At 40.0% G+C, this 27,425-nt stretch overlaps 1 protein-coding gene across 3 annotated transcripts in view; it reads left to right on the top strand.

Moving 5' to 3' along the window:
• Window positions 1–22,343, top strand: part of AP2B1 (adaptor related protein complex 2 subunit beta 1) — a 121,102-nt gene extending 98,759 nt beyond the window's left edge. For all 3 annotated transcript variants that reach the window (XM_031967583.1, XM_031967581.1, XM_031967582.1), the window contains 4 exons: window positions 1,592–1,676; window positions 3,785–3,871; window positions 13,237–13,391; window positions 21,877–22,343. In XM_031967583.1, the coding sequence (XP_031823443.1) occupies window positions 1,592–1,676; window positions 3,785–3,871; window positions 13,237–13,391; window positions 21,877–21,951 (402 nt within the window). In that variant the 3' untranslated portion in view covers window positions 21,952–22,343. The remainder of the gene's footprint in view (window positions 1–1,591; window positions 1,677–3,784; window positions 3,872–13,236; window positions 13,392–21,876) is intronic.
• The last annotated feature ends 5,082 nt before the right edge of the window (window positions 22,344–27,425 follow it).

The raw sequence follows: 27,425 nt of genomic DNA, 5'->3' as shown, positions 1-27,425 counted from the left end.
GTACACAACAAGAGCCTCTTCCTTCTTGATCGGATTTTTCTTGTGCAGTAAGATAACTGTATAAACTGTATAAACTGTATAAAAAACATATATTGGATTTAACATATATTTTAACATATTTAACATGTATTGGACTACCTGCCAGCTAGGTGAGGAGGAGAGGAGGGGAAAATTTGGAACAAAATTTTTTGCAAGGGTCAGTGTTGAAAAATTACCTGCACATAATTTTTGTAAATAAAAAGCTTTAATAAAAAAATATTTTTAAAAAAATCAACTGCAGTTACTACTGGGATTATATCCCAAAGAGATTATAAAGAAGGGAAAGGGACCTGTATGTGCACGAATGTTTGTGGCAGCCCTTTTTGTAGTGGCTAAAAACTGGAAACTGAATGGATGTCCATCAGTTGGAGAATGGCTGAATAAATTGTGGTATAAAAATTATGGAATATTACTGTTCTGTAAGAAATGACCAACAGGATGATTTCAGAAAGGCCTGGAGAGACTTACACGAACTGATGCTGAGTGAAATGAGCAGGACCAGGAGATCATTATATACTTCAACAACAATACTAGATGATGACCAGTTCTGATGGATCAGGCCATCCTCAGCAACGAGATCAACCAAATCATTTCTAATGGAGCAGTAATGAACTGAACTAGCTATGCCCAGAAAAAGAACTCTGGGAGATGACTAAAAACCATTACATTGAATTCCCAATCCCTATATTTATGCACACCTGCATTTTTGATTTCCTTCACAAGCTAATTGTACAATATTTCAGAGTCTGAGTCTTTTTGTACAGCAAAATAACGTTTTGGTCATGTATACTTATTGTGTATCTAATTTATATTTTAATATATTTAACATCTACTGGTCATCATGCCATCTAGGGGAGGGGGTGTGTGGGGGGGTAAGAGGTGAAAAATTGGAATAAGAGGTTTGGCAATTGTTAATGCTGTAAAGTTACCCATGCATATATCCTGTAAATAAAAGGCTATTAAATAAAAAAAAAAAAATCAACTGCACTGGCATCTCCCATTCAAGTATATACCAATCATTGCTTTTTTCTACATTAGGCTTTCCATTCATTGTTTGATACCAATGGCATATTATCAATTATATAGAAAATGGGAAAATAAAACACATTTCTAGAAAGCTAAAAACAGAAAGGGGCAAAAACATGAACTATGAAAGGTTGATCTCTTATTTGACCCAGACCAATTTCCATTTTATATTCATTGACTCTGCCTCTGGTAATTCAGGGTTTTTTTGAAAAAGGTACATCATGAGGAGATATTTTCATAGGAAGAGGAAGCTGGGTGGCAAGAAAATTTTTTTCAGGAAGTAATGGAGTCTTCTAGAAAGTCATCCTGGGGAAAATGGAGAGATACTGGTTATCCTGGAATAGTTAAGAACAATGAAAGAGGATGCGTGTGAGTGCTGAGCGTCTCTGTGTGTCATGGGGGATAAAAACTCTTTGCCACCTGGAAGAGGAAAGGAAACTAGGTGACATATTTCCAGACACAGACTTTCCTTTCCTCCCTTTTGGCTCTCTCAGGTGTCCTCATTCTCTTTTTGCTTCCTTGGCAGGTGGCTGTAAAAAATAACATTGACGTCTTCTACTTCAGCTGCCTCATCCCACTCAACGTGCTCTTTGTAGAGGATGGAAAAATGGGTGAGTGTGGCTTTATCTTACTGTTTCTGTGCTGTCATCATCCCTATCATGGACACCTTGTGCTTCCCTGTACTGTGCTCTGCCTGCTAAGAACTGGTCCCTCTACCTTTTGGGGTCTCTGACCTAGAAGCCCCTCGCCTCTGAGCACCTAGACGCTGGGTCCATTGGGCCCATGTCTCATTCAGGAATCATCCAGATGCCTTACTCTGTGTTGGCCACTGGGCTAAGTCCTGGGAACACAGAGAGAAGCAACAACCATCCCTGCCCTCCAGGAGCTCACAGACCAATAGGGAGGCAACCCGTAAGTAACTAGCGATGTAGATAGCCATCTGAGAGAAGCAAAGCCAGGAAGGCTTCCTGCAGGAGGCAGGCCTTGAGCAGAATCTCCAGTCAGGGAAACCTTCAAGTCACCAGGAAGCAGCAGAGCGGTCCTGGCAGCTGTGGTACAGAGGCATGGAGTTGGGAGAGGGAGAGTCTCCTTTCCAAGAAAGTTGGAATACGCTAGCAGAGAGCTGCTGCGGAAGCTGCCTGCTGAGTGGAACGGGCCGGGCTTCTGGAAAACAGCTTTGGCAACAGAGCACAAGTTGCACAAGGAGGGAGAGGGTGTGGGGCGGGAAGATGAGTTAGAAGTCCCCAGAGAGAGGGGCTGAGGGCCTGGCCGTGAGATATGGGACCCTGTCATACACTGCACCTTAGTCTGGGCTGAACTTCACAGGGTGGTGTAAAGCTGGTTCAGAACCAGGGGTCACCTCCCAGGCCCTAAGCAAATAGCAGCCTCCTGGAGGGGCCTGACTTCCAGGTGGGTGTCAACAGCCAGCTATGCTCAGAGAACAAAGATCATCTCCAGGTGTGAGCTTTGTCTCCAGTGTGGCCTTGCTTATCATTTAGCCTCTTTCCCCTTAAATAATAGTTTTTTTTTTTCCTTCAATATACATGCAAATAGAGTTTTCAACATTCACCCTTGTGTTCCAAATTTTCGCCCTCCTTTTCTTTCACTTCTTCCCCAAGACAGCAAGTAATCCAGTATATGTTAAACATGTGCAATTCTTCTATATTTACAATTTATCGTGTTGTATAAGAAAAATCTGATCAAAAATGAAAAAAAAAAATGAGAAAAAGCAAGAAAACAACATAAAAAGATGAAAATGCTCTAGTCCCCACAGTCACTTTTGGGGTGCAGGTGGCTCTCTCTATCACAAGTCTTTTGAAATTGGCCTGAATCGCCTCGCTGTTGAAAAGAGCCACATCTATCAGAGTTGATCGTTATGTGATGATCACACAATCTTCTTGTTGCCATGTACAATGGTTCTACTTGGCTCTATTCCACTTAGTATCAGTTCATGTAAGGCTCTCCATGGCCTGCTTAGCCTTATCCCCTTGCACTCTCATGCTCTGAGCTGAACTGGAAGGTTATAATCTAACCATTAGCCAGACATCTGCAGCAGGAGCTATTTAGAAACCATTTGTCTCCGGCCTCCCTCCCCGCCCTCAGCAGACCCATCTTTTGCCCCCTGACCTTATGACTCTCAGGTCCACCTATAGAGAGTGGACATTATGATGTGGGGCAGTATGTGGCAGACAAGAGCTCTACCTCTCTTTATTTTGCATAGACCAAGATTTGATTGTGAATTTCATGATGTACATAATTTTTAGTACATTACATATTTTAAAAATAAATATGTTAGGATGTTTATTTAAAAATTCTTTACTGATAAGAGTATGGCCCCCAAAATATAGTCTATTGGTAATAAAAATAATAGCTAATGTTTCTGTAGTGCTTACTACGTACCAGGCATTGTGCTAAGCACTTAAAATGATCATCTCATTTGATTTTCACAACAATCCTTGGAGGTGCTGGTATCCCCATTTTACAGATGCAAAAACTGAGGGAAACAGAGTTTGAGGAACTTGCCAAGTTCCCACACCTAGGAAATGTGTGGGTCTGCATTTGAATGCTGATCTTCCTGACTCCAGCACTATCCACTGCACTACTTAGTTCTCAGATGCCTATATAATAGAGAACATACTTAATTGGTAATAGTGATAAGGATGGGGTATTGAAATGCTACCAAATTACAAGCATTCTTCTCCTCTATTCCAAAATGTAGAGCGCCAAGTCTTCCTTGCAACGTGGAAGGACATTCCCAACGAGAATGAGCTGCAGTTCCAGATTAAGGAATGCCACTTGAATGCTGGTGAGTGATCAACTAACCTACCAGGCTCCAGTATGATAGCTAATCCAGTTCCAGGTCCTGCCCTTGGTTGCCTCTTTTTTTTTTTTTTTTTTTTCTCCCCCTCCCTCTCACTTAAGGTTGATCTGATCCTTTGAAGTCTTGACTGAGCTTCAGCCCTGTGCCTGGTCACTCTCTCCTTTGTGCAGTGCTGGCTATTTCATCATCCTACTAGTTTGGTGCTTCTGGTACATACTACTGAGAGGGGATGTGACAATTCAAGGAAAAAAAGAAATGAAAACCCAGGCTTTTGTTTGTAATCTGTAGCTTATTTCTTGAGGTTCATGCTAGAATCCTTGCTAAATCCTCAGTGCCTTCAACTGTTGATTGAACTCTGTATAATCTCTTCTGATAAATACTACTGGACTTAGAAGCTCTGAGTTGGTCAGGAAACTTAGAATTTTTAGCATTTTTCTTGAGAAAATTTCTTTTCTTCCATTTCTTTAGAAATGCAAACATGATATAGTTTAATTGCCTTTGATTACAATAGCTCCAGAAGAACTGATAACCACTGTCTTAGTACCAGGTGCTGTTTCTCACTAATAACTATCATAGTAGATGGAATTTCTGTTGTATTTTGATAGCCCTGGTTTTTTATTTTCTTCAGAAATGCCAAATAATGGCTTTTTATTTTCAAAATACATGCAAATATAGTTTTCAACATTCACCCTTGCAAAGTTCCTTGCAAAACTCTGTGTTCCAAATTTTTCTCCCTCTCTTTCCCCCCACCCCCTTCCCTAGATGGTATGTAATCCAATATATATTAAATGTGCAATTCTTCTATATACATTTCCACAATTATCAGGTTGCACAAGAAAAATCATATCAAAATGGGGGGGGGGGGATGAGAAAGAGGGGAAAAAACAAACAAGCATACAACAACAGAAATGGTGAAAATACTGTTGTGATCCACATTCAGTCCCCCACAATCCTCTCTCTTGGATGTAGATGGCTCTCTCCATCACAAAACCATTGAAACAGGTCTGAATCATCAAATTGTTGAAAAGAGCCATGTCCATCAGAATTGATCATCGTATAATCTTGCTGTTGCTGTGTATAATGTTCTCTTGGTTCTCCTCACTTCCCTTAGCATCAGTTCATGTAAGCCTCTTCAGGCCTCTCTGAAATCATCCTGCTGATCTTTTCTTATAGAGCAGTAATATTCCATAGCATTCATATACCATAACTTATTCAGCCATTCCCCAACTGATGGGCAGCCATTCAGTTTCCAGTTTCTTGCCACTACACAAAGGATTGCCAGAAACATTTTTGCCCATGTGAATCCTTTTTTCTTTTTTATGATTTCTTTGGGATGTAAGCCCAGTAGAAACACTGCTGGATCAAAGGGCATAATTCCAAATTGCTCTCTGGAATGATTGGATCAGTTCACGAGTCCACCAACAGTATATTAGTGTCCCAGTTTTCCCACGTTCCCCACCAACACTTGTAATTATTTTTTCCTGCCATCTTAGCCAATCTGAGAGATATGTAGTGGTACATCAGAGTGATCTTAATTTGCATTTCTTTAATCAATTGTTATTTAGAGCATGTTTTCATATGACTAGAAATGGTTTTAATTTTTTTATCTGAAAATTGTTTGTATCCTTTAACCCATTTATCAATTGAAGAATTACTTGTATTATAAATTTGAGTCAATTCTCTATATAGTTTTAGAAATGAAGCCTTTATCAGAACCCTTAGATGTAAATTTCCCCCAGTTTTCTGCTTCCCTTCTAATCTTGGCTGTATTGGTCTTGTTTGTACAGAAACTTTTAAATTTAATATGATGAAAATTATATAATGTTCTCAGGTTCTTCTTTGGCTATAAATTCCTCAGTTCTCCACAAATCTGAGAGGTGGACTATTCCTTATTCTTTTGATTTGCTTATAGTATCACTCTTTATATCAAAATCATGAACCCAATTCAACCTTATCTTGGTATAGGTTATTAGGTGTTGGTCTTTGCCTAGTTTCTGCTAAACTAGTTTCCAATTTTCTCAGTAATTTTTGTCAAATAGTGAATTCTTTTCCCAGAAGCTCGAGTCTTTGGGTTTATCAAACACTAGATTACTGTAGTCATTGACTACTGTGTCTTGTGAACCTAACCTGTTCCACTGATCAGCTCCTCTATTTCTTAGCCAGTACCAAATGGTTTTGATGACCGCTTCTTTATAATATGATATAGCTAGGCCACCTTTATTTGCATTTTTTTTATTAATCCTCTTGAAATTCTTGACTTTTTGTTCTTCCAGATGAACTTTGTTATTTTTTCTAGCTCTGTAAAGTGATTTCTTGGCAATTTGTATGTCACTGAATAAGTAGATTAATTTAGTAAGAATTGTCATTTTTATCATATTAGCTCAGCCAACCCGTGAGCAGTCGATATTCTTCCATTTGTTTAGATCTGACTTTATTTGTGTGGAAAGTGTTTTGTAATTGTGTTCATATAGTTCCTGAGGTTGTGTTGGCAGGTAGACTCCCAATTATTTTATATTATCAACAGTTATCTTATTTTTTTTTTTTTTATTTAAGATCGTAACATTTATTCTGCTCTGTTTTCTTTTTTAAGGGAACAACATTATACATCATTGCACTGCCCAAGAAAACAGTCCAAATTTCTAGGCAAATTTCTTTCTTTCTTTTTTTTTTTTTTTTAAATTTTATTTTATTTAATAGCCTTTTATTTACAGGTTATATGTATGGGTAACTTTACAGCATTAACAATTGCCAAACCTCTTGTTCTAATTTTTCACCTCTTACCCCTCACCCCCTCCCCCAGATGGCAGGATGACCAGTAGAAGTTAAATATATTTAAATATAAATTAGATACACAATAAGTATACATGACCAAACCGTTATTTTGCTGTACAAAAAGAATCAGACTCATCAACAGTTATCTTAAATAGAATTTCTCTTTGTATCTCTTGCTGCTGGACTTTGTTGGTAATATATAAAAAGGCTGATGATTTATTATTTTGCATCTGTAGCCTGGTTTTCTAATGTTGTTTACCTCTTGGCAGACAAGAGTGTTAGACCTTTCATGACAGTTAAGGAACGCCTCTCTCTCATAGTTGGTGCTCTCTAGGATGATGGTGGTGGTGGTGGCTTCCAGGGGTCTGGGCTTCTTTTGGTGACTAAGGAAGGGAGGGCCCAGAATCCCACTCACTGCAGAAAAGGAAGTGGGTTGTGGTGGACAAGTTGTTTCAGCTGCAGAAGAGCCCGAGTTCTGCGTCTCCTGAGAACAGTGGTGGCAGTGATTAGTCAGGAGATCCAAGGGAAAGGGCACACAAAAAAGCTAGATTGGTTTGTTTTTTATTTTGTTTTCTTGTCCATAAATGGGGCGAGCTGGGTGGCCCTCCGGATAGAGTGCTGACCTGGAGTTGGGAAGACTTGAGCTCAAATCCAGCCTCAGGATACTTCCTCGCTGTGTGATCCTGTTTGTCTCAGTTTCCTCATCTGTCAAATGAGCTGGGGAAAGAAATAACAAACCAAGTAAAATGGAAATTGGACAAATCAGGTGTGGATGCTGATTCAAAGGGGTCCTTTCATTTCAGAAGGAAAGCCAAAAGCCATCCTGAGAAGGGACCCCGTGCTGCCTGTGCCTCTGTGGGTGCCCTCAGAAAGAGGGGGCATTTTGATTTCGAGGAGGAGTTGCAATCTGTGCTGAAGACTGAGATGGCCTTGCAGAAAAGGTCCGATCATTGCAAGCACTCTGAGACCTCTTTCCCAGTACAACTGCTCCTTGGCTACTGGCAGTGTGAATCTTGGATGACAAAATCTCCTTATTTTTTCATAAGAACATAGACCATCTTTTTTTGTTCATTAAATCAGTGGTGTAGCTGGAAACCTCCTTCCTAAAGCTAATTCCTAAGTAGGTAGCCTAACTGCATCTATCACCTGTGGTTCAGAGTGAGCTGACCTGCCAGCCATGAGAACTCTTTATTACAAAAAAGCATTGTAAGTTCTCAGTTTTCACAGTATCTGATTCAATGCTCAGAGTCTAGCTGTGAGCTAAAAATACCATTCTCCCCAGCTGATCTGCCCTAATCACAGCAGTAGCAACTCTTTAAATAGAGCAACCATGCCAGAGTTGACGTGTGACAGATGGAGTCAAACATACTGAGGACTTCAGGGGGTCCGAGACCATGCTTGGACCTTGACTTTAACTAGGTTATTTTATCTTGAAGAATAAACAAATAAGGGTCTACTTGGCCAAGACTTCATTCCAGTTTAATCGGCACATAAAAGGAAGCTTATGGTGTCACAGGAATGTCAAGAGTACATCGCCCTTTAGATAAGTTTGCATTTCTCGCTGTTTTTTAGTCATACCTTGCACAAGAGTCCTTTGCACAATTTGAAGAAATTGATTTCCATATTCCTTGTCTCCTGAAACAACTCTCCTTGTAAGGGGTCGGTTCCTTTTTTCTCTTACATGTAAATATTCAGCTCTATGTCAAGAAGGAAGAAAGCCTTTACTGTAAGCCATTTTACTAACCTCCTTTGTCCTGGTGGTTTATTGCCTTATGGAAAGCATAGAAATTAAATGGTAATTTAGTTAGCTTGACTTGAATGTACTTTATGAAGTACATTATGAAGAATACTTGTTCTGACCAGGCCATCCTCAGCAACAAGATCAACCAAATCATTTCCAATGGAGCAGTAATGAACTGAACCAGCTATGCCCAGAAAAAGAACTCTGGGAGATGACTAAAAATCATTACATTGAATTCCCAATCCCTATATTTATGCACACCTGCATTTTTGATTTCCTTCACAAGCTAATTGTACAATATTTCAGAGTCTGATTCTTTTTGTACAGCAAAATAACGTTTTGGTCATGTATACTTATTGTGTATCTAAATTTATATTTTAATATATTTAACATCTACTGGTCATCCTGCCATCTAGGGGAGGGGGTGGGGGGAGGTAAGAGGTGAAAAATTGGAACAAGAGGTTTGGCAATTGTTAATGCTGTAAAGTTACCCATGCATATATCCTGTAAATAAAAGGCTATTAAATAAAATAAAAAAAAAAAAAAGAAGAAGAAGAAGAAGAATAGTTGTTCTGGCTTAGATTAGCAGGGGAAGAGGTAGTTTTAATTCCTTGTCCCCACCATAACTTATTCTTCATATAGATCCATTTATAAAATGGAAATTACTCTGTAATCAGAATTTAATTTAGATTGGTAATTCAAATAGTGAGGTGTTCTTTTTATCAGGTCATGGTTCTGTGCTTTATACTTACGAATGAACATTGAACTTGATGGAAAATGTAAATCTTCTGTCTAAAATAAATGACCCTGTGGTCTACCTTAGTTGTTGTCAACAAAGGTATGAATATTTGGGGGAGAAATGATACTAAAAACGTAAGGGATTAAGGAACCTATTTTAGAAATCTACCTTGTCTTCTTTCTCTGCTGAAATCATACTGCACAGCTGTTCAGTGGAAGCAGGGCTGGCTTCTGAGGTGGAGAAATTCTAAATGCAGCAAACTTAGACCCATTCAACTTCTGCCTGGCTTACATGGCTGTTTGCCACATTTTCCAATTTTGGGAGGGGTGTGTGTGTGTGTGTGTATATATATATATGTTTGTTTTCTTATCTCCGCAGGGAAGTCATGAGAAGTCTGCAGGCGTTTCCTATAAAATAGGTTTTTGCTTGTGTGATAAAAATCCCTTGTTCATTTTCTGTTTCCCTAGGAAATGAACAGGAGTCTTAAAAGTTAGGAATAGTTTTTCACAGTTTAAAAGAAACCCTGTAAAAAGGTAAAAGAAAAGAAGTAGTATTAATAAAACATCTAAAAATACACCAAAGCGGAGCAGAAGGAAGTTCATTCAGTTTAGGACACTGTCAGACAGGGCATGTAGGTGTCTTACATTTTAATGGAGACTTTAAGAAGAAAAAAAAAGGCCAAGTTGTACAAAATTAGGATTCATGGTATTAGATAGATTTCTCTTTTTATTATGTTCTGAGCATAAGGAAATATTTATCTTTGTTGATGAAGGAGTTTATAGCAATAAAAAAGAACATTATTTTAAGAAATAAAAACAAAGCTTTGTGGATCCTACCTTGAGCCAAACCTCAGCTGACAGAGTTGCCTTGCAGCCTGGTCAGAGCAGCTATCTCATTAGAAGATCATTTAAAATTATTCTTTTCTGTCTTAAGTTGTAGATTCTGAAGTTCTGAACAATAGATGCTAAAAGAATGACCCTGTTATGAGCTAGGTGGGACATTGGATTCCTACAAATAGGCGATGTTTTGAATTTTCTGATGCTTTTATCCTAGATTGTGTCGGTATTTAGGAAGATGTGATCATAATATGACTTAAACTATACATGGGGGAGTAGGAGTTAAGATGATAGCTTTCATTCTTCTCTCCTCCCCCCAAAGTAAGAAAGAATAATAGTGCTACTTGTAACTTCTCACTTTGTCTCCTGCAATAGGACTCCATCTTTATTCTTAAAGCTGCTGCTTTTAGCATTAATGAAATCCCTGGATATAAAGGAGAAAAGTTGTGCAGAAACTGTATGTGGAGAAAATAACATGAGCCTGAACTCCTGTGATGCTCAAGCAACATTAGTGTACATATGCACCTGTGGGAGCACCTCCTGCAGAGTGGTATAGATGCATTGTGCTTGCAGGGGTGTGTGCCAGATTTGGCAAAGATGCTGGCACGGGTGCCATTCTCTTCTCCGGGGGATTAAGACAGGGGTCATCCAGTGCCTGAGGCCCAGATTTGAACGTGGTTCTTTTTTGACTCTAGACCCAGGACTCTGTCTCCTGAGCCTCCTGACTGCCTCCACACTATGCTGGGTGTTTAATACACACTGTGCAGAATGCATATTTGGGCATCGCTCTTGGACCAATAAGAATTTCTTAGAAGATTCATTTAGTAATACTTATTGAAACCGTCGTGCTCAGCACTTGGAGAGATGAGATGCAAAGATCTGTCCTCAAAGAATTTTGCTTTCTCATGTATTTGAAAGAAAATGTTACAGCCACTTCCACCCAATCTCCCACAATTACTAGACACCAGACTCAGTAGAAGCCCAGAGAGATCGTGACTGGCAAGACCTTTGCCCATAAATCTACATGTTGGTTACCTTGTTCTCAGTCCATATGGTTAGTTCAGTGCTCGGCATTAGAATTAGACACAATTAGAGAGGCTGCCTATTCCTACCATTAAGAAGAAAGGAGATTTTGAAGTCTGTTCATGCTTTGTAAATCTTTTCCTCTCTCCTTCCATCTTCTGGCAATCATAATACCTGGCTTTCCTTTGACCCAGCCTCTCTGACCATCCTTTCCTGTGCTGGCTATATATTCATTCATTCCCTTGATGTAAGGTTGAAGTAAGGGAGTTAAAATATTCTTTGTTCCCCATTACCATTTTCAAGGCGCACCTCAATCTCTCTCCTTTACTGAGTTCCATACAATCTACATCTTCCATCCAACCAAAATTCTGGTAGCCATTGTCATCAGATTTATAGGACACCCCACTTCCTTCTGGTTCAGTACCTAACTCCATCTTTCTCTCTTCCCCAACGCCTTCCCTCAGTCTAGAGGTCTTCAGCATACATATTGACTCTCCCCAAACACCCTTAGCATAGACTTCCTCAGTCTTCTCACTTCCCATGAATTACTCTTCCATCCCTCTGCAGCCACACACACACAGGTAGTTGTACCTTTGATCTAAATCACCTTTGATGTAAGTTGTACCTTTGATGTAATCACTCACAAATGTACCACCTCTCTGTTCAGAAATCCTAAAATACCCTTTTCTTTTCTTTTCTCAATAGTATTAAATTTTTTTTCCCAAATACATGTAAAGATAGTTTTCAACAATGGTTTTTGCAAGACTTTTATGTCCCAAATTTTTCTTCCTCCCTCCCTTATCTTCTTCCTTCCCATGACAGTAAGCAATCTAATATAGGTTAAACATGTGCAATTCTTTTAAACAAACCTCTGTACCTGCTCAAGCAGTCTCATTCCCCCCTCTCTATTCCAGGAGATTGAGCCTCTTTCACCCCACACTGTTGCTCATTTTCAATCTCTCCTCTGTTGACCCATTCCCTTCTACCTATAAACATGCCCAGGTTTTCCCCAATTTAAAGACAAACCTCAAATCCTTTCATCCCCATTATTCCCTATATTTCTGTTGCTCTTTGTGATTAAAATCCTTGAAAATGTCCTGTATAGTAGATTCCTCTGGGTTTTAGAGCTGCTATTCTCTCCTACCTGGCTGATCCTTCTCTATCTCTTTGGTTGGATTTTTCTCCAGATGTACACCCTCTAACCCTGTATGTCCTTCAGAGTTTTGTTCTGCATACTCTTCTCTTTCTAAAATAATTCATTTAGTGATCTCATCACTTTCCATGGATTTAATTGATATCTCCATGCCAATGATGCTCAGATTTATCTTTCCTGCCCCTGTCTCTCTACTGACCTCCAGTCTTGGATCTTCAACTGCCTTTCTGACATCTCAACCTGGATGTCCATTGAACCCCAAAAAGAACTCATTGTCTTTCCTCCTGTCACCTCCAAACTTCTTCGTCACAATTGAGAGCAATACCATCCTCCCACTCCCTCAGTGTCATAACCTAGATGCCTCACTCTCAACCCCCTCTCCCCCATCCAATATGATGCCAAGGTCTGTTGATTTCACTTTTTCAAATACATCCCCTTCTTTCCTGATACTGCCCCACTCTGAGGCAGATCTCATCATCTCCCACCTGGACTGTTGCATGTTAGGAGCTCTTCCTATCCTTCTCCCTACTCCAGTTCACTAACAAGAATTTCCTAAAACACAATTCTGACAGTGTCATCCCCTACTCAGTAAACTCCAGTAGCTCCTTGTCAAAATACAAAATTCTTTGTTTAATATTCAGAACCCTTTGCTTCCTGATTTTTTTCTTCTTACTTTCCCGTCTTTCATAAACTTTGATCTAGTGAATTCACTATTCCACAGACAAGATACCCCTTCTCTTGTCCTTGAGCATTTTCTCTATCTTTCCTTATCCCTTTCTTTATCTTCCTGGCTTCCTTCAAGCCTCAGCTAAAAATCCATCTTTTACATGATTCCACATGATCTTCTTGTTGGATTGTGAACCCCTTCAGGGCAGGGTCTTATCTTTTCCTTTTCTTTGTATCTCTCAATTCATGGCACATAACAGGTGCTTAATAAATGCTTATTGAGTGACTGATTATACAGATATTAATATGGCATTTGCTTCTCCTTTCATTGTTATCATTAGATATGAAAGGGGAGTGGGGAGGGACTGTGCACTTCCCTAAAGGTTTTAAATGACTGTTGGAATTTCTCTTTGTTTCTAGACACTGTTTCCAGCAAACTGCAAAACAACAATGTTTATACTATTGCCAAGAGAAATGTGGAAGGGCAGGACATGCTGTACCAGTCCCTGAAACTCACTAATGGCATTTGGATATTGGCGGAGCTCCGTATCCAGCCAGGAAATCCTAACTACACGGTAAGTCTTGCCAGCCCTGCCAAAGGGGGGAAGAGGTGTTTTGTTATCTTTCAGGGGACTCTGCCCTTTCCTCCTTTCAGCACAGACTGTTCACAAATCAGCCATCTAATGGGTAGCACCAATAAATACTTAGAAGAACACCCTCTAAATATCTTTCACTGTGACCAGTTCTAAAGAAGTTCCCAAACCAGTTGATTCCAAAAGGATGTATGCTTACCCCACATGAGGAGCTCATATCCCAAGAAAAGGATGGACACTCACAAATCTTTTTATCAACTATACGACTTCCAATGTGGGTCACTTTATCACTGAATAGGGACAGGGTAATAGTCCATGGGGAGGCTTTTATATGGAAAACTCCACAGTTTGAAATAAATGTTCTGATGAGACTTTGATCATGATGAACCACATATAAAATAGCACCTTCCTTCTTGCTATTTTCATCTGTGGCTGTAAAGTAGGATATTATTTGTCTTATGCTAATTGTCCTGACTCCTTTGCTTCCTAAGTCACCAGAAGCAGCTGTGTTATTTCAATACAACTGGGACTGTCTCATCAAACCCTGAATCTTTTACTTAATTATTTATAAACTAAATAGTTTTAGGATTCTCCCAGAAGTGGTCATTCTCTCCTGTCCAGCCCAACCAATTTCTCTCATTGCAGAACACTTTCTCTAACTCAAAAGGGAAGCTCTTCCTTTCTTTAGCTGTTTCTAGTGGGAGTTTCTTTTTGTAATTTTAAAACCAGTTGTGTAAACTTTTTACTATATGATTTACTATATTTCAGCAGTTTTCAAAATAAAACTGCTGGTTTATATTATGAGAAAGAGAGACAGAGGAAGGAGAGAAACAGACACACAGAGAAGAGACGAGACACACACCTTACCTTGACTAACTATCAACATAGCAGCATTATGGTATATTTAGCCTGTGGAAGATCTTTTCTCCTCCTTACTCCTAAATTTTTTTTTTTTTTTACTACTGACTTAACAAATATCAGGAAACATCATTTATATATGCACATAATAGGGAAAAAAACCATGTATGAACCTGCGATCTTTGATTAAAGTTTTTATTAAACTTGACACGATAGTACCAATGATGCCTTGCTTGTCTGTGATCCCTTCTGAGTTTCTTTTCACTCTCTTTGTATTTTTTAAATTTCATTGACACTTTTCCTTTTGTATGGTTATCATTCCCTGTGTCCTCTCCAGGTAAATTATAGCAGGCAGATAGATACATATTCTTCCTTGTAATAAATTAGGAAGCAAGCAAAGCAAAATTGCACACTGTCATGTCTAAAAGTGTGTGTATCTCTTTCTGCGCTGACTGTCCATCACTACTTTGCTGAGAAGTCAGTTGCTTCATTATCAGTTTTCTGAAGTCATTGTTGGTCATTGCATTGCTCTAATTGTTGTCTTTCAAAATTGTTATTCTTTACAATGTTGTAGTTATTGTTCTTCTGGTCTTGCTCACATCATTCTACATCTGTTCATACCACTCTTCTAAGCTTTTCTGAATCCATGCCTTTTTTCATTTTTATAATATAATAATATTCTATTAAATTCATGTACTATAAATTGTTTAACCATTCCTCAGTTAATGGGCACTTATCTTTTTTTCACATCTCTGTTATATCAAAAAGGTGTTGTTATAAATATTTATGTCCATATGGATCCTTTCCTTTTGTCTCTGTTCTCACTAAGGTATTGACTACTGGGATCACTGGGGCAAAAGAGGTTTTGAATTGCTTTGCAGAGTTGTTGGACTAGTTCACGCTTCCAGTCAGTGAATCAGTCAGCATTTATTTATTTATTTTCTAATTTTTAATAGTATTTTATTTTTCCAAATACATGTAGAGATGGTTTTCAGCATTTACCTTAGCAAAATCTTGTGTTCCAAATTTTTGCCCCCTTCTCTTCTCCATCCTCCCCCTCCCCAAGACAGCAAGCAATACAATATAGGTTAAATTTGTGCAATTCTTCTAAACTTGTTTCTGTATTTATGTTGTTGCATCATATTGAAAGGAAAAACAAGCAGCAGCCAAAGATGAAAATACTGTGCTTTGATCCACAGTTCTCTCCCTGGATGCGGGTGGCTCTTTCCATTACACATCCATTGGAATTGTCTTGAAACCTCTCAGTCAGCATTTATTAAGCCCCCTACTATGTGCCAGGCACTGTGTTAAGTGCTGGCAATTCAAAGTCAAAAAACAACCCCTGCTCTCAAAGAGCTCACAGTCTGACATGGAAGACAACATGTAAACAACAGTGCAGACAAGCTGTATGGGATAAATTGAAGGTAATCTCAGAAGGAAGGCAATAAGATTCAGGGGGTTAGGAAAGGCTTCTTGCAGAAAACAGAACTTTTTTAGTTTCTCCCCCTCTTCCAAGTGAGTAACTAAAACATATAAAACTCATTACAAATATGAAATCATGCAAACAGATTTCTACCATGTTCCCAAAAAAGAAAAAAAAGGTGAGACTAACATGAGACTTGAAGGAACTAAGAAGTGGAGCTGGAGACCACATTCTAGGGGTGGAACACTCCTGATGGCTAGTAAAAATGAGCAATCGGAGGGTTCTGGAATATGTGGAAGGATATGAGGGAGGTCTGAGAAGATTGAAAACATTGGAAGGAGGGGTTCAGGTGATGGAGGGTTTGAACAGCTAAAGGGGCCTATATTGGATCCTGCAGATTAAAAGGGAGCCACTGGGGTTTAATAAATAGTGAGTGATATAGTCAGGCCTGTTCTTTAGGAAGTTCAGTTTGATGGTGGAGTGGGGAGAGACATGTTAAAGAATGGCAAGGGGTCTTGTCTTTTTGAGTTGCCATATATTCCAGAACCCTGGACCTAAAGTATGCTGAAGGCCCTGACCATATCAAGAACAAAGCCTCAAGCTGACATCATTTGTTGTTTACACCCCAAGCTAGATTAGATTCCCTGTGTGTCCTTGGGAATCAATACACAGACTTGAGGCAGTGAGACCAACCTGCAGGAGCCAAGGTGAAGAGGGCCTGTATCAGAGTGTTGGCAGGAACACATACAGAGGAGATATTACAAAGACAAAATTAACAGGCCTTAGCAGCGATTGCATATGAGTTAGGAGAAGGGGTTGTATGAGAGAATGCGTTGAGGCCGACATCATTGCAGACCTGGGTAACCAGGAAAAGGTAAGAGTTGGGAGGGTAGAAAGGAAGATAATGAGTTCAGTTGAGTTTAACATGTATACAGTACATCTAGTTTGAGGTGTCTCATAGGCAGTTGGATATGTGAAACTAGAGGCAGGGGAGGGAGGAGAAAAAGACAGAGAAATTGAGATTATAATAAGATGTGTCTGCATAGAGATAATCATTGAAATCTTGGGAGCTGATGAAATCATTAATTGAAACAATATATAGAGAAAAGAAGGCCTAGGACAGGGCCTTGGAGAACTTGAATCACCAAGTGCTACATTAATGTTCCCAGCCTCCCATCATCCCTCCAGCAATTATTTTCCTTTCTTGCCAATCAAATGGTATGAAATGGAACCTCAGAACTGTTTAAATGAATTTCTCTTATTAACAATGACTTAGAAAATTTTTTTCAAATGATTGTTGATAACGGGTTAGTTTTAGTTGTTTTTTTTTTTTTTTTAAGCATTACAGTTTTCTTTAAAAAAAAAAACAAAAAAAAACTAAAAAACTAACCCATTATCTATCATTGGTCATTCTACCAGATGGGGTCATGGAAACCAAAGTATGCTTTCATAATAAAACTACCTTTTCCTCATTGAAACAGTTTTATAGATAGCACTTACATTGCTAAACTAGCTCATTAAAACCTATAATGTAGTTGAACTATACTAATAGAACTGCCCTGAATCCTAGATCTAGGGAAGTGAGGAACTATGTAGATGAATGGAAGAGAGAAGACTGCCTTCCTAGACCTAGGAATAATTCTAAAACAACCTTTTGCTTCCATGTCTGTATCTCCTTTTTCATCTCTTAGGGAAGTACCTTCCAATATTATACACACACATACCCTTTCACATGCCCTCAGAGCTCTGATTTCCTTCATGCTACTGACTTCAGTTAGATATTATTCACACTAATATATGAATAAATTGAGGACCTTATAACCCTTCTCAAGATTATTTACATTTCTAAAAAAAAAAAAAAAAAAAGGAAATTTTTGAAAGGCTGATGAACCCCAGCAGCATTGTAGCTCTCCAGAATAGGCCACGTGGAATGACTGTTAGGGAAACTGCCAACCTCTAATCTTCCATTTCTCTATTTCTCAACTATAAATTCTTTCAAAGTGTAGTTGAACTTATGGAGCAAGAAAATCAAGTTGGCTGTCATTTGGATCCACAGTAGGTTGATTCTAGAACTTGGATCAAAGTAAAGATCCATAGCATAGCTATTTCTTTTCTGTGTTTAGATTAATCTTGATATTTACAATGTTTATAATACCTCTTTTTGAAAAAACATTTTGAGAATCTTCACCTGGTCTGTATTTTAAACAGAAGGCTCTTTTGATTCAAGAGAATCAAATTTTTTAAAAAAATATGGATATCCAATGTGTTCATTGTTGTGAAAAACAAAGATTGGGGGGAGGAGGGAAAAGAATAGGTAAGTATTAAGTTTGCTTTTGTGCCTTAATATGCAGAGATAAACATAACACACACACACACACACACACACACACACACACACACCTACCTTAGGCTGTGGGCAGATATTTCTGTCTAATAACCATTCATATTTGTGCCAATCTTTGGGTTTGAGTATTCTGGAAGACTTGGTGATTTGCCCCACTATCCCTGTGAGATTAATTCATACAAGGGTTCAGGTTAAATGACCTGACCATGTGATTATGGGTATGTCTATCTCCCTGATCTACATTTTTCTCATTTGTAAAATGGAGACATAATAGCATCCATCTCAGAAGGTCGTTCTTGTGGTCAAATGAGGTAGAATGGTGTCAAACATTTTGCAAAGGTTAAAATCATGTATAAATCTTTATTACACTTAAATTATAGTTATATATATCACAACTGCTAAGTGTTATAGTCAAGTCTCCTACCTTCACATACAGTCCACTTTCTACTCTTACTACATTGTGTCTGTAATGCCCTTTATCTCTTTATCCAGGGCTTTCTCAGTCAGCAAGCTCAAAGGAAGTTTAAGGTATCAAAGGGGCACATGAGACTTCTCATCACATGCTTGAAAAGCTCTTCTGTGGAAGAGAAATTAAATTTATGTGTGACTTGAAAGGATTGGGGCAGAGAATTTACAGGGAAACATCTTTTGGTTCAACATAAAAAACTTTGAGAACTTTCCCACACAGAAGCTAGCTATTCTCATACAAAATGGTAAGCTCCACATCTCTGGAAGTATACAAGCAGACATAGGATAACTCTCTGTCAGAGTGTTACAGAAGAGATTCTGAGGTTGACTCAGCTGGCTTCTATTCAACTTTGAAGCTTTGATTCTAAGCGAATGAGTTTCTTTCTAAGCCATTATTATTCCTTATTAATTGTTGTTTTTCTCCTATTCCTTCAGTAAATTTATAAGGCTCTCGGTTTAAATAATGCTTTTCTATTGAAAAAACTGTTTTGTATCTACAATTTCACAGGAACTTGATATTGAAAGAGACCATAGAAATTGGAAACACTTTGGCATGAATGTAGTTGCTAGGAGGGGAAAAATATCAATTGGGAAACTTTTATCTTTACCTCAGATTTCTAATCAAGGATTCTACATCCAAGTTATGTGATAGAGTAAGATACCACAAAGATGTGAGACCAGAAGTCATTGGCCAGAGGTCATAAAACATGAATAAGCAATTCTCAGAAAAATTGCAAACTATTAATGACCATATGAAAAAATGCTTCAGATCACTAATAAATGTGAGAAATGAAGAACAGAATAGCACTGTTTCACCTTATACCCACCAAATTGGCAAAGATGACAAGAATTGAGAATTTTGTTGGCGGGGCTACAGAAAGACTAGCACATCTGTCATCCTTGGAATGCTGTGAGTTAATCTGATCATTCCGGAAAATTGGAATTAGACTTAAAAGATTGCCCTCCATTTCCCAATTGATAAATGGTCAAAGGATATGAACTGACAGATTTCAGAAGAAGAAATTAAAGCCATCTATAGTCATAAGAATAAATGGTCACTATAGAGAGAAATGCAAATTTAGAGAATTCTGAGGTAGCACAGGAAAAGATAATGAGGAATGGTGGAAGAGATGTTGAAAAACTGGAACAATAATGCATTGTTGATGGAGTTGAACTGATCTACCCATTCTAGAGAGCAATTTGGAACTGTGTCCAAAGGGCTATCAAACTGCATTTGATCTAACAGTGCTACTATTGCCTCTATATATTAGAGAAGTCATAAAAGAGGGAAAAGGACCCATGGGTGCAAAAATGTTTTTTGTCAGCTCTTTTTTATAGTAGCAGGAATTGGAAATCGAGTGGATGCCTATCAATTGGGGAATGGCTGAACAAGTTGTGGTATATGAATGTAATGGCATACTTTTGCTTTATAGAAATGATAAACAGGGGCAGCTAGGTGGCACATTGGATAGAGCACTAGCCCTGAAGTCAGGAGGACCTGAGTTCAAATGTGATCTCAGACACTTAATACGTCCTTGCTGTGTGACCCTGGCAAGTCACTTAACCCCAGTTGCCTTAGCAAAAAGAAAAAAAGAAAAAGAAACGATGAACAGGCTGATTTCAGAAAAGCCTGAAAAGACTTAGATGAACTGATGCTGAGTGAAATGAGCAGAACCAAGAGAACATTGTACACAGTAACAGCAACACTATGCGGTGATCAAGATTTGGCTCTTCTCAGCAGTACAGTAATCCAAGACAGTTCCAGTAGACTTTAGATAGAAAATGTCACGCACTTTTTTTTTTTTTTATTTCTTTTGTAGTCTTTCCCTTTTGTTCTGATTTTTCTTTCTCAATATAAATAATACAGAAATGTGTTTAAAATAATTGTACATATATAAACTATATCATTGCTTCCTGTCTTGAGAAGGCTAGGGGGAAATTTTGGAACTCCAAAGTTTTACAAAAATGAATGTTGGGACAGCTAGGTGGTGCAGTAGATAGAGCACCAACCCTGAAGTCAGGAGGACCTGAGTTCAAATTTGATCTCAGACACTTAACACTTCCTGACTGTGTGACCCCGGGCAAGTCACTTAATCCCAATTGCCTCAGCAAAAAAAAAAAAAAAAAAAGAAGAAAAATGAATGCTAAAGACTGTCTTTACTTGTAATTGGAGAAAATAAAATACTATTAGGTGAAAAAAGAGTACCCCTCAATGTCCATCTCCTATTACCCATAGGCTGTCTTGCTAGGAGTCAGAAAGTTAAAGATGAGAATTAGCACATAAGCCAATTTAATTTTGTTGTTGTTTTTTTTTGGGGGGGGTTGTCTATTGCTTGAGAAATGGATAAACATTTGTGGATGTACATGAAAATAAGGGAATAGTGCTGTGCCACAGTCAGTAACAAGAATGAGGAATTCAGGGAAGACTTACATGATTGATTACAATGAAGTCAATAGAGTGAGGAAAATTATATACAATGTAAGCAGGAACAAAAACTACAGTTGAATACAATATCATCAGAAAGAATAAGCTTGGTACCCAAGAGATGAGAAAAAGTGTTTTTCCTTTTCCTCATTCCAGAAGATCTAATATTACATAGGCTGTCAGACAAGCTGGTTTTGATGTGTAATTTATATGAATTACTTTGCTTTCTTTTTTTCCTCTTTTTAAATCTTTGTTACCAGGAGTTGGCTAACTTTAGGGTGTGTTCAGAAATGAAGTTGAAAACAAAATATGTTAATAAAAAAGATTTGGAAAAAGGTGCTTTGAAGCTTTTATGATATCTTTGTGAAATAGAAATTAATGATTATGTGGCTGTGAGCAATTTTATTTTCTCATCCCTCATTTTTGATGTATTATACTCTATAGTATACCTTGTCTTCTTTTTTCACTTCCTTAGTTAATTTTCAGCACTTCATTTGGGAACTTACTGTGATTTCTTTTACAATGATTCTTTCTTTATTGCTAAAGAGGTTTATCATAGACTCTAGTTAAGATCCCAACATGACTCCATCTATATAGGATCCTAGCCTCAACCAGTCCCCTCATTTTATGGATGAGACTGAGTGGTTCAAGATCACAAGGTCATAAGTGTCCAACTTGGCATTTGAATCCAGTCTTCTGATTCTAGGGCCATTGTAGATTTATGCCCTCCTAGATTTATGCTGTCATAGTTGCCATTTAACTTAAGACAAAGTTCCAAAATCTAGACTGACTTAATGTAAACAATCTCATTATTCAGGTACTACAGCAGGGCCTCTCGAAATTAGTGACAACTCTCTTGGTCGAAACATGTGTGGGGAGGCTCAACCTTCTTTAGGTTATAGCCAGTTTCCATGCTAATCAATCATCTTTCTCCTGTTTTCTTTCACAGCTGTCTCTGAAGTGTCGAGCTCCTGAAGTCTCCCAGTACATCTACCAAGTCTATGATGGAATTTTGAAAAACTAAAAGACTAATGGAGGCTCCTTACCGCCCCTGCCATCTGTGCAGAACTAAGAACTCTTTAACTGGAAGCAATTGTGTTGATGTGTAGACTCTTGAGTCCAAACCACCCTGACCCACCAAGGTAGTGAATAGTGTACTAATGTGTACTAATATTAGGACACAACCCTCTGGATAGTTTTACCTGCCCACGAAAGTCTGTAAGCCCTGCTACAGCCACTCCCAGCCTCCATCACCTGTGAGCTTCTCCATCCTGTGCCAATGGCTAGTGTTTTCTAAACCTGCGTTAGGGCCTAGTGTGTTATTTTGTAATCGAAAACTCACTTCAAAAATCCAAAAAAAGAAAAAAAAAAGGGGAAAAAAACCTGTTTATTAAAACAAGGAAACGTATCATCGAATCATGAATTGCACTTTATTATTTTCTATTTTTTATATATATTGGAAATTGTATAGGAAATTTTTTTTGTTAGTGTAACAAGTTGGAAAGGCAAAAAACAGCTGCCCCTTACTGAGCAAATCTTGAGGAAGGGTAGAGCCCGAGTCATAGTTGCCACTCTTGATGTTCAGCATTTTTTCAGACGCTACTTCATCCTTGGTTAATTGAATTTCCAGTGATTTTTTTTTGGGGGGGGGGGCGGGAGGGGAGTAGAGCAGAGCAGGGACCCTCTCTGCTTCAGGCAGTATGCTTTCCCTGATTTTGTTTTCCCCAAATTGTTTTGCTTTTGGACGAGTCGATCTCCTTTACTTGGTGATTCCAGGTTGCTGGAGATTGTAGAAGGGATCCCCAATACCTCTCTGCCACAGAGAGAGAGAGAAATGCAGCTGTCAGCCTTGGCAGTCATTGTGTGAAAATAAGTAAAGGCTCTCTGCTCTGTCCCAGGGCCAGATGGTAGGTCCCATTCCCTGAAATCCTCCAATTAGATGGGATTGAACCTGGATGATCCCTTTGATTTTATAGCTGTATAAACAGGCCCATGTGGGAAAGGGTTGCTTTGTGGTAAAGTGAGGGCTGAAGTTTAGACCTTTTGGGCCCCCTTCTTGCACGCCATTCCCCTGCCTTTCACCTCTTCTGCTTTCTTTCTCCTGCTCTGTGCTTGTCTGTGTTCTCTGTGCTGACCTCAGCACCCGCTTCAGTCCAGCAGCTTTGCTGATGCCTGGTAGTCATGTGAAAGATCCTGCTGTAAAGTAGATATCACAAAGGAAGTAGCCCTTCCCCCTTCCCTCAAATGCTCCAGAACCACACAACCTGGGCCCAGCAGGCCCAGCTCTTCATCCTGCTCACCTTCAGCACTTCAGTTTAGAATTGGCTTGGAAAGGGTTCATTTATCACTACACAACATCCCGGGAGCTTCCCCTGACTCTTCTTTGTGGTTGGACGTAATGTTTTGAAGGATGTTACGACCCCTGGAACACTAACTTTGTTTCATTATTTGCTTCTCTGGGGGTTTGCCCTGGCTTGGCCCTTTTACAGTTAATCCCTACAGCATCAGCCTGGATCTGTGGGTGCCACTGGCCACTTCCAACCTTATCTGGTATTTCCTGTGCCCCAGGGCCCTATTGGAGGCTGAGAAAAGGATTCTTTCTTAAACCCTACTGACCAGACCTCAGATACTTTAAGATTGAAGACCACCGGCCCCATTGCTCTCTGCCTCACCTGTCAGCTCTCAACTTCTGGGGATTCTTGTCAACCCCATGCAGTGGTCCATAGTGGACCCTCTAGATGGCCCCGATTGCTGGTTGTGCATGATCAAATAAACTTGGCTTTAGGGACCAGACAGGAAGTAGAGGCCCACCATCATCCTCTCATGTGCTCTAGGCCTCCCACAGCCCTGATTCTGCACCATTCGAGGTGTGCCTGGCTCAGACCATTGGTAGGTCTTGGAGTGGCGCACCCCCTGACTAGCTTTAAGGCCTTGGGAGAACCCAAGCAGAAGTCATGGAGAGCATCCCTCCTGGCACCTGGCAGCAGCTGGTGACTGCCGATATTGGGGAAAGGTACGCAGGGAGTAGGGAGGGTCAGTGCAGGTGTCTGCAGGTTCGTCAGAAGCGGAGACCAAGAAGGATCACGAGGTCTGCTAAATTGGTGAAGCAAGAGAAGCCAGAGTAGAGATGATGAAACGGTCTGCTGAGAAATGCCAGCTCTGGGCCAGTGAGGAGGAGGTGTTCAGGAAAAGGGGGTGGACAGAAGGCTCAGAATGTGGGCCTCTGTCCTAGGATGGGAAGGCCAGAAGTGCTTACAGTCACTGTCAGGCATAGCGGAGACACTCCTGGGGCCAAGCGGAGTGAGCCCCCATCTGGGGACATCTTGGGTCCCTGTGGCACCCCTCAAGCAATCCCTACTCTTGGAGCACCATCTCTCCAACTCTCTCTGAGAGGGAAAGGGATGTTAACCAGCTCTATCTGCACTCTTCCCCTGTAGTGCTTTTGGACCATGCCAGACGTAACTCTGTGTGTGTGTGTGTGTGTGTGTATTGTGTGTTGTGTGTGCGCACGCGCACCTCCGTGTGTCTGTCTGGCATGAATTCAGGAGGGAAAGGAAAACCAACACCCAGAATTATTTTGCTGTCCAGAGGTTCCTTCAAGTGTCTCCCCTCCTGGGCCTGGACTTTGTGTATGTCTGTTCTGTGAAGTTTGAAGCTGTGGAAACAGGTAGGGTGGGGGTTGGGAATGGGGATGAATATATCACCCTATGAATGCTTATCATTCCTTGTTGAAATCTTGGGGGGGAGGGGGGAGGGGGGAGAGGCTTGGCCTGGTGTCCTTGTCAATAAAGTCATTTACACAAAATAAAGTATGGTTTATGCTTTGTTTCTTGAGCTGAAGCACTTGTAGAAAAGTCATCTTCCTCACCCTCCTGAAACTTTTCTTTATTCCCTGTCCTCTTGGGCCGCGTCCCTGGGCTTCAGTTGCTACTCAGACATATCTGATATTGGAGTGATGAAGATTCACAGGTTTTTGAAACCTCTCCTGGCAGCCCTCGAAAACCAAATCCTTGACTATTTAAAATGTGCCTCCCTCCCCCCAATTGCATCCACCCACAAGGCAGTGAGCAGTTAGGGGTGAGTCCCTACCTACCTGATCGGCTTCCTCTGCCCTTATTCCTTGCCAGTCTCAAACACCCCAGCCCCCAAAACACCCAGATTGCTCCAAGGGCATCTGCCCAACAAGGGCAGCTGCTTCCTTTTCCTGCTCCAAGGCAGGCAGCCAAGGAAACAGAGGGGTAGAGAGAGCCTTAGGGACTGGAACCACTGCCACTTGAGGGGCCTTCTGTTGCTCTGCCCTGAAACAGCTTCAGTTTCCTGCCTTCCTGTCCATCCCACTGATTTCTCAGGTTTTGAAGTAGGTCATACTGATATACCTCACAAAACAGATCTTGGCCTCTAATTTCAGAATACATGGAAATGCCGGTTTGCAAGCCCAGAATCTGGCCTCATGGTAGTAGGCGATGCAGGGTAAAATGTCAAGAAATTAACCCTTGGACTAACTAATTATATTTCCCTTTATGTGTATATTCCCTGTTCTCTGGAGAAATACCTATTCGAACTCCCTGTAAATCAAGGGTTCTTAACCTTAAAAGTCTGCTTTTTTAAGAAGCATTTTGATAACTTTCAATATAATTGGTTTCCTTTCCAATAATATATATTTATAAATTTTAAAAACATTCTGAGAAAAGGTCGGAAGGTTTCAGTAGATTGCTAACAACATTCATGACACACACAAAAGGTGAAGAACGGATAGAAATGAAGGCTACCTGAAGAATATGATAGTGATACTGGAAGATGAGAATCCATGAGTTTGGTCCCTAGACGTGTCACAGTTTTCCCAGTTGTGTTAGTGAAGTTGGCAAAGAGAAATAGAGGGTCTTTCTGGTTCTTGGTAATGTTCTCTGAACCAGTGGTTTAAAGAAAGACCAAACTGGGGACTTATCCATGTGGCCTCCAGCTCAGACTACGTGGGAGTAGTCTGGTATCATTTGAAAAATGAGTGTTCTTGAAACATTTGGAAAAAGATTCTCACCTGTTGGCTCGCTTTCTCCAAGTCCACTTCATGGGAAAACTGGTAGAAATCAGACCATCCTAGTCCCCTTTGCTATATGTAGAGAATTAAAAATTGTCTCAGAAAGGAAATCAGGAGGTGGGCAGGCACCTAGTATGCAAGGTAACAATTGTATTTCACCCCTTGTTATCAGAACAGTAATTGGGGAAGTCCCAAGATCAAAAGTAAATAGGCAGGAAAGCAGCTAAGGAGTCCCACCCCAGCTCTTCCATGACTGCTTTTTCTGGCTCCTGGGAGGGGCCCAGATTTCTTTTTCCCCCACCACCCCCAGTTCCAGCAGGCAAGAGCCTGTTTATTTTAATACCTGGTGTGGTACTCAGAAAAGATAACACCTCCCCCGTTGTTACCCATTTCTAGCTCCTGAACGCTAATCCTAGAATCCCAACCAACCCCCGGACAATAATATTAGCTACAAGGATGTTTCTTGAAAAGTTTCCGAATCAGCTTCAAACTCTCTTCGTTTTATTTAGTTTACGACCTGGCATCCATAAGGCTGCCGACAAAGAGAAGACATTCTGGGCTGGAAATAAGGAGTTCCAAGGGTTTTATTAACAAGGAGCGATGGTGTGGGGGAAGAATGTTGGAAGTTGGAAGGGCTGCGTTCACAATTTGGCTCTGCTACTGACCACCTGAGAAAATTTCTGTTTCCATAAAATGAGGGGGGTGGGATCGTGAGGGTACAAGTGTACACGATCTCTAAGATTGATTTCGGATCCAAATTCTAGGAACCTTGGAGACATTAGTGGTTCTTAACCCGGGGGTCCAAATTTTCAGGGGAGTCCACGCACAGATTTCAGGGGTCTGAGAATTTGGACAGGGAAAAATGTGCTCCTTCCCACTATCGTTTTTAAAAACATTTCCTTCAATTTGGAATTTTTAAAAAAGGACACGCTGAGAAAAAGTCCCTAAATTTTACCAAACCAATAAAAAGGGTTCATGACAAAAAATGCTTAAGATTCCCTAGGCTAGGGCAATTTTTCAGGGCCACAGTACCCGCTGAGACTTTTCACCCTTATTTGGGTGGGAAAGGGAAGGGACTAAACGTTTACATAGCACCTACTATGTGCCAGGCGCAAGGCTAAGCGCTTTTTACAAATTTGATCTCATTTGATCCTCAAAATAATCCTGGGAGGAAGGTGCTGTTGTTATTCCTATTTCATAATTGAGGAAACTGAGGCAGAGAAGTTAAATGACTTGCCAAGGTCATATGGCTAATATCTGCTCAAATCTGAATTCGGTTCTTGCTGACCCCAAGTCCAGAACTCTAACCCTTGTACCACCTAGATGCCTCTGGGTGGGTTTTGAAGAGTTTGACATTGAAAACCACCCAATCAGATACCTCCCTCCTGAGGAAACTGGTCAAGCAGCTGCAGATCCAAATGGGAGCAGGCTGTTCTAACATTGTTTAAGAAACAGGCAGGAGC

The sequence above is a fragment of the Sarcophilus harrisii genome, chromosome 4 (genome assembly GCF_902635505.1).
Source record: "Sarcophilus harrisii chromosome 4, mSarHar1.11, whole genome shotgun sequence".
Taxonomy (NCBI): Eukaryota; Metazoa; Chordata; class Mammalia; order Dasyuromorphia; family Dasyuridae; genus Sarcophilus; species Sarcophilus harrisii.
Note: the sequence above shows the minus strand (reverse complement) of the source record. Positions and strands in the feature narration are given on the sequence as shown.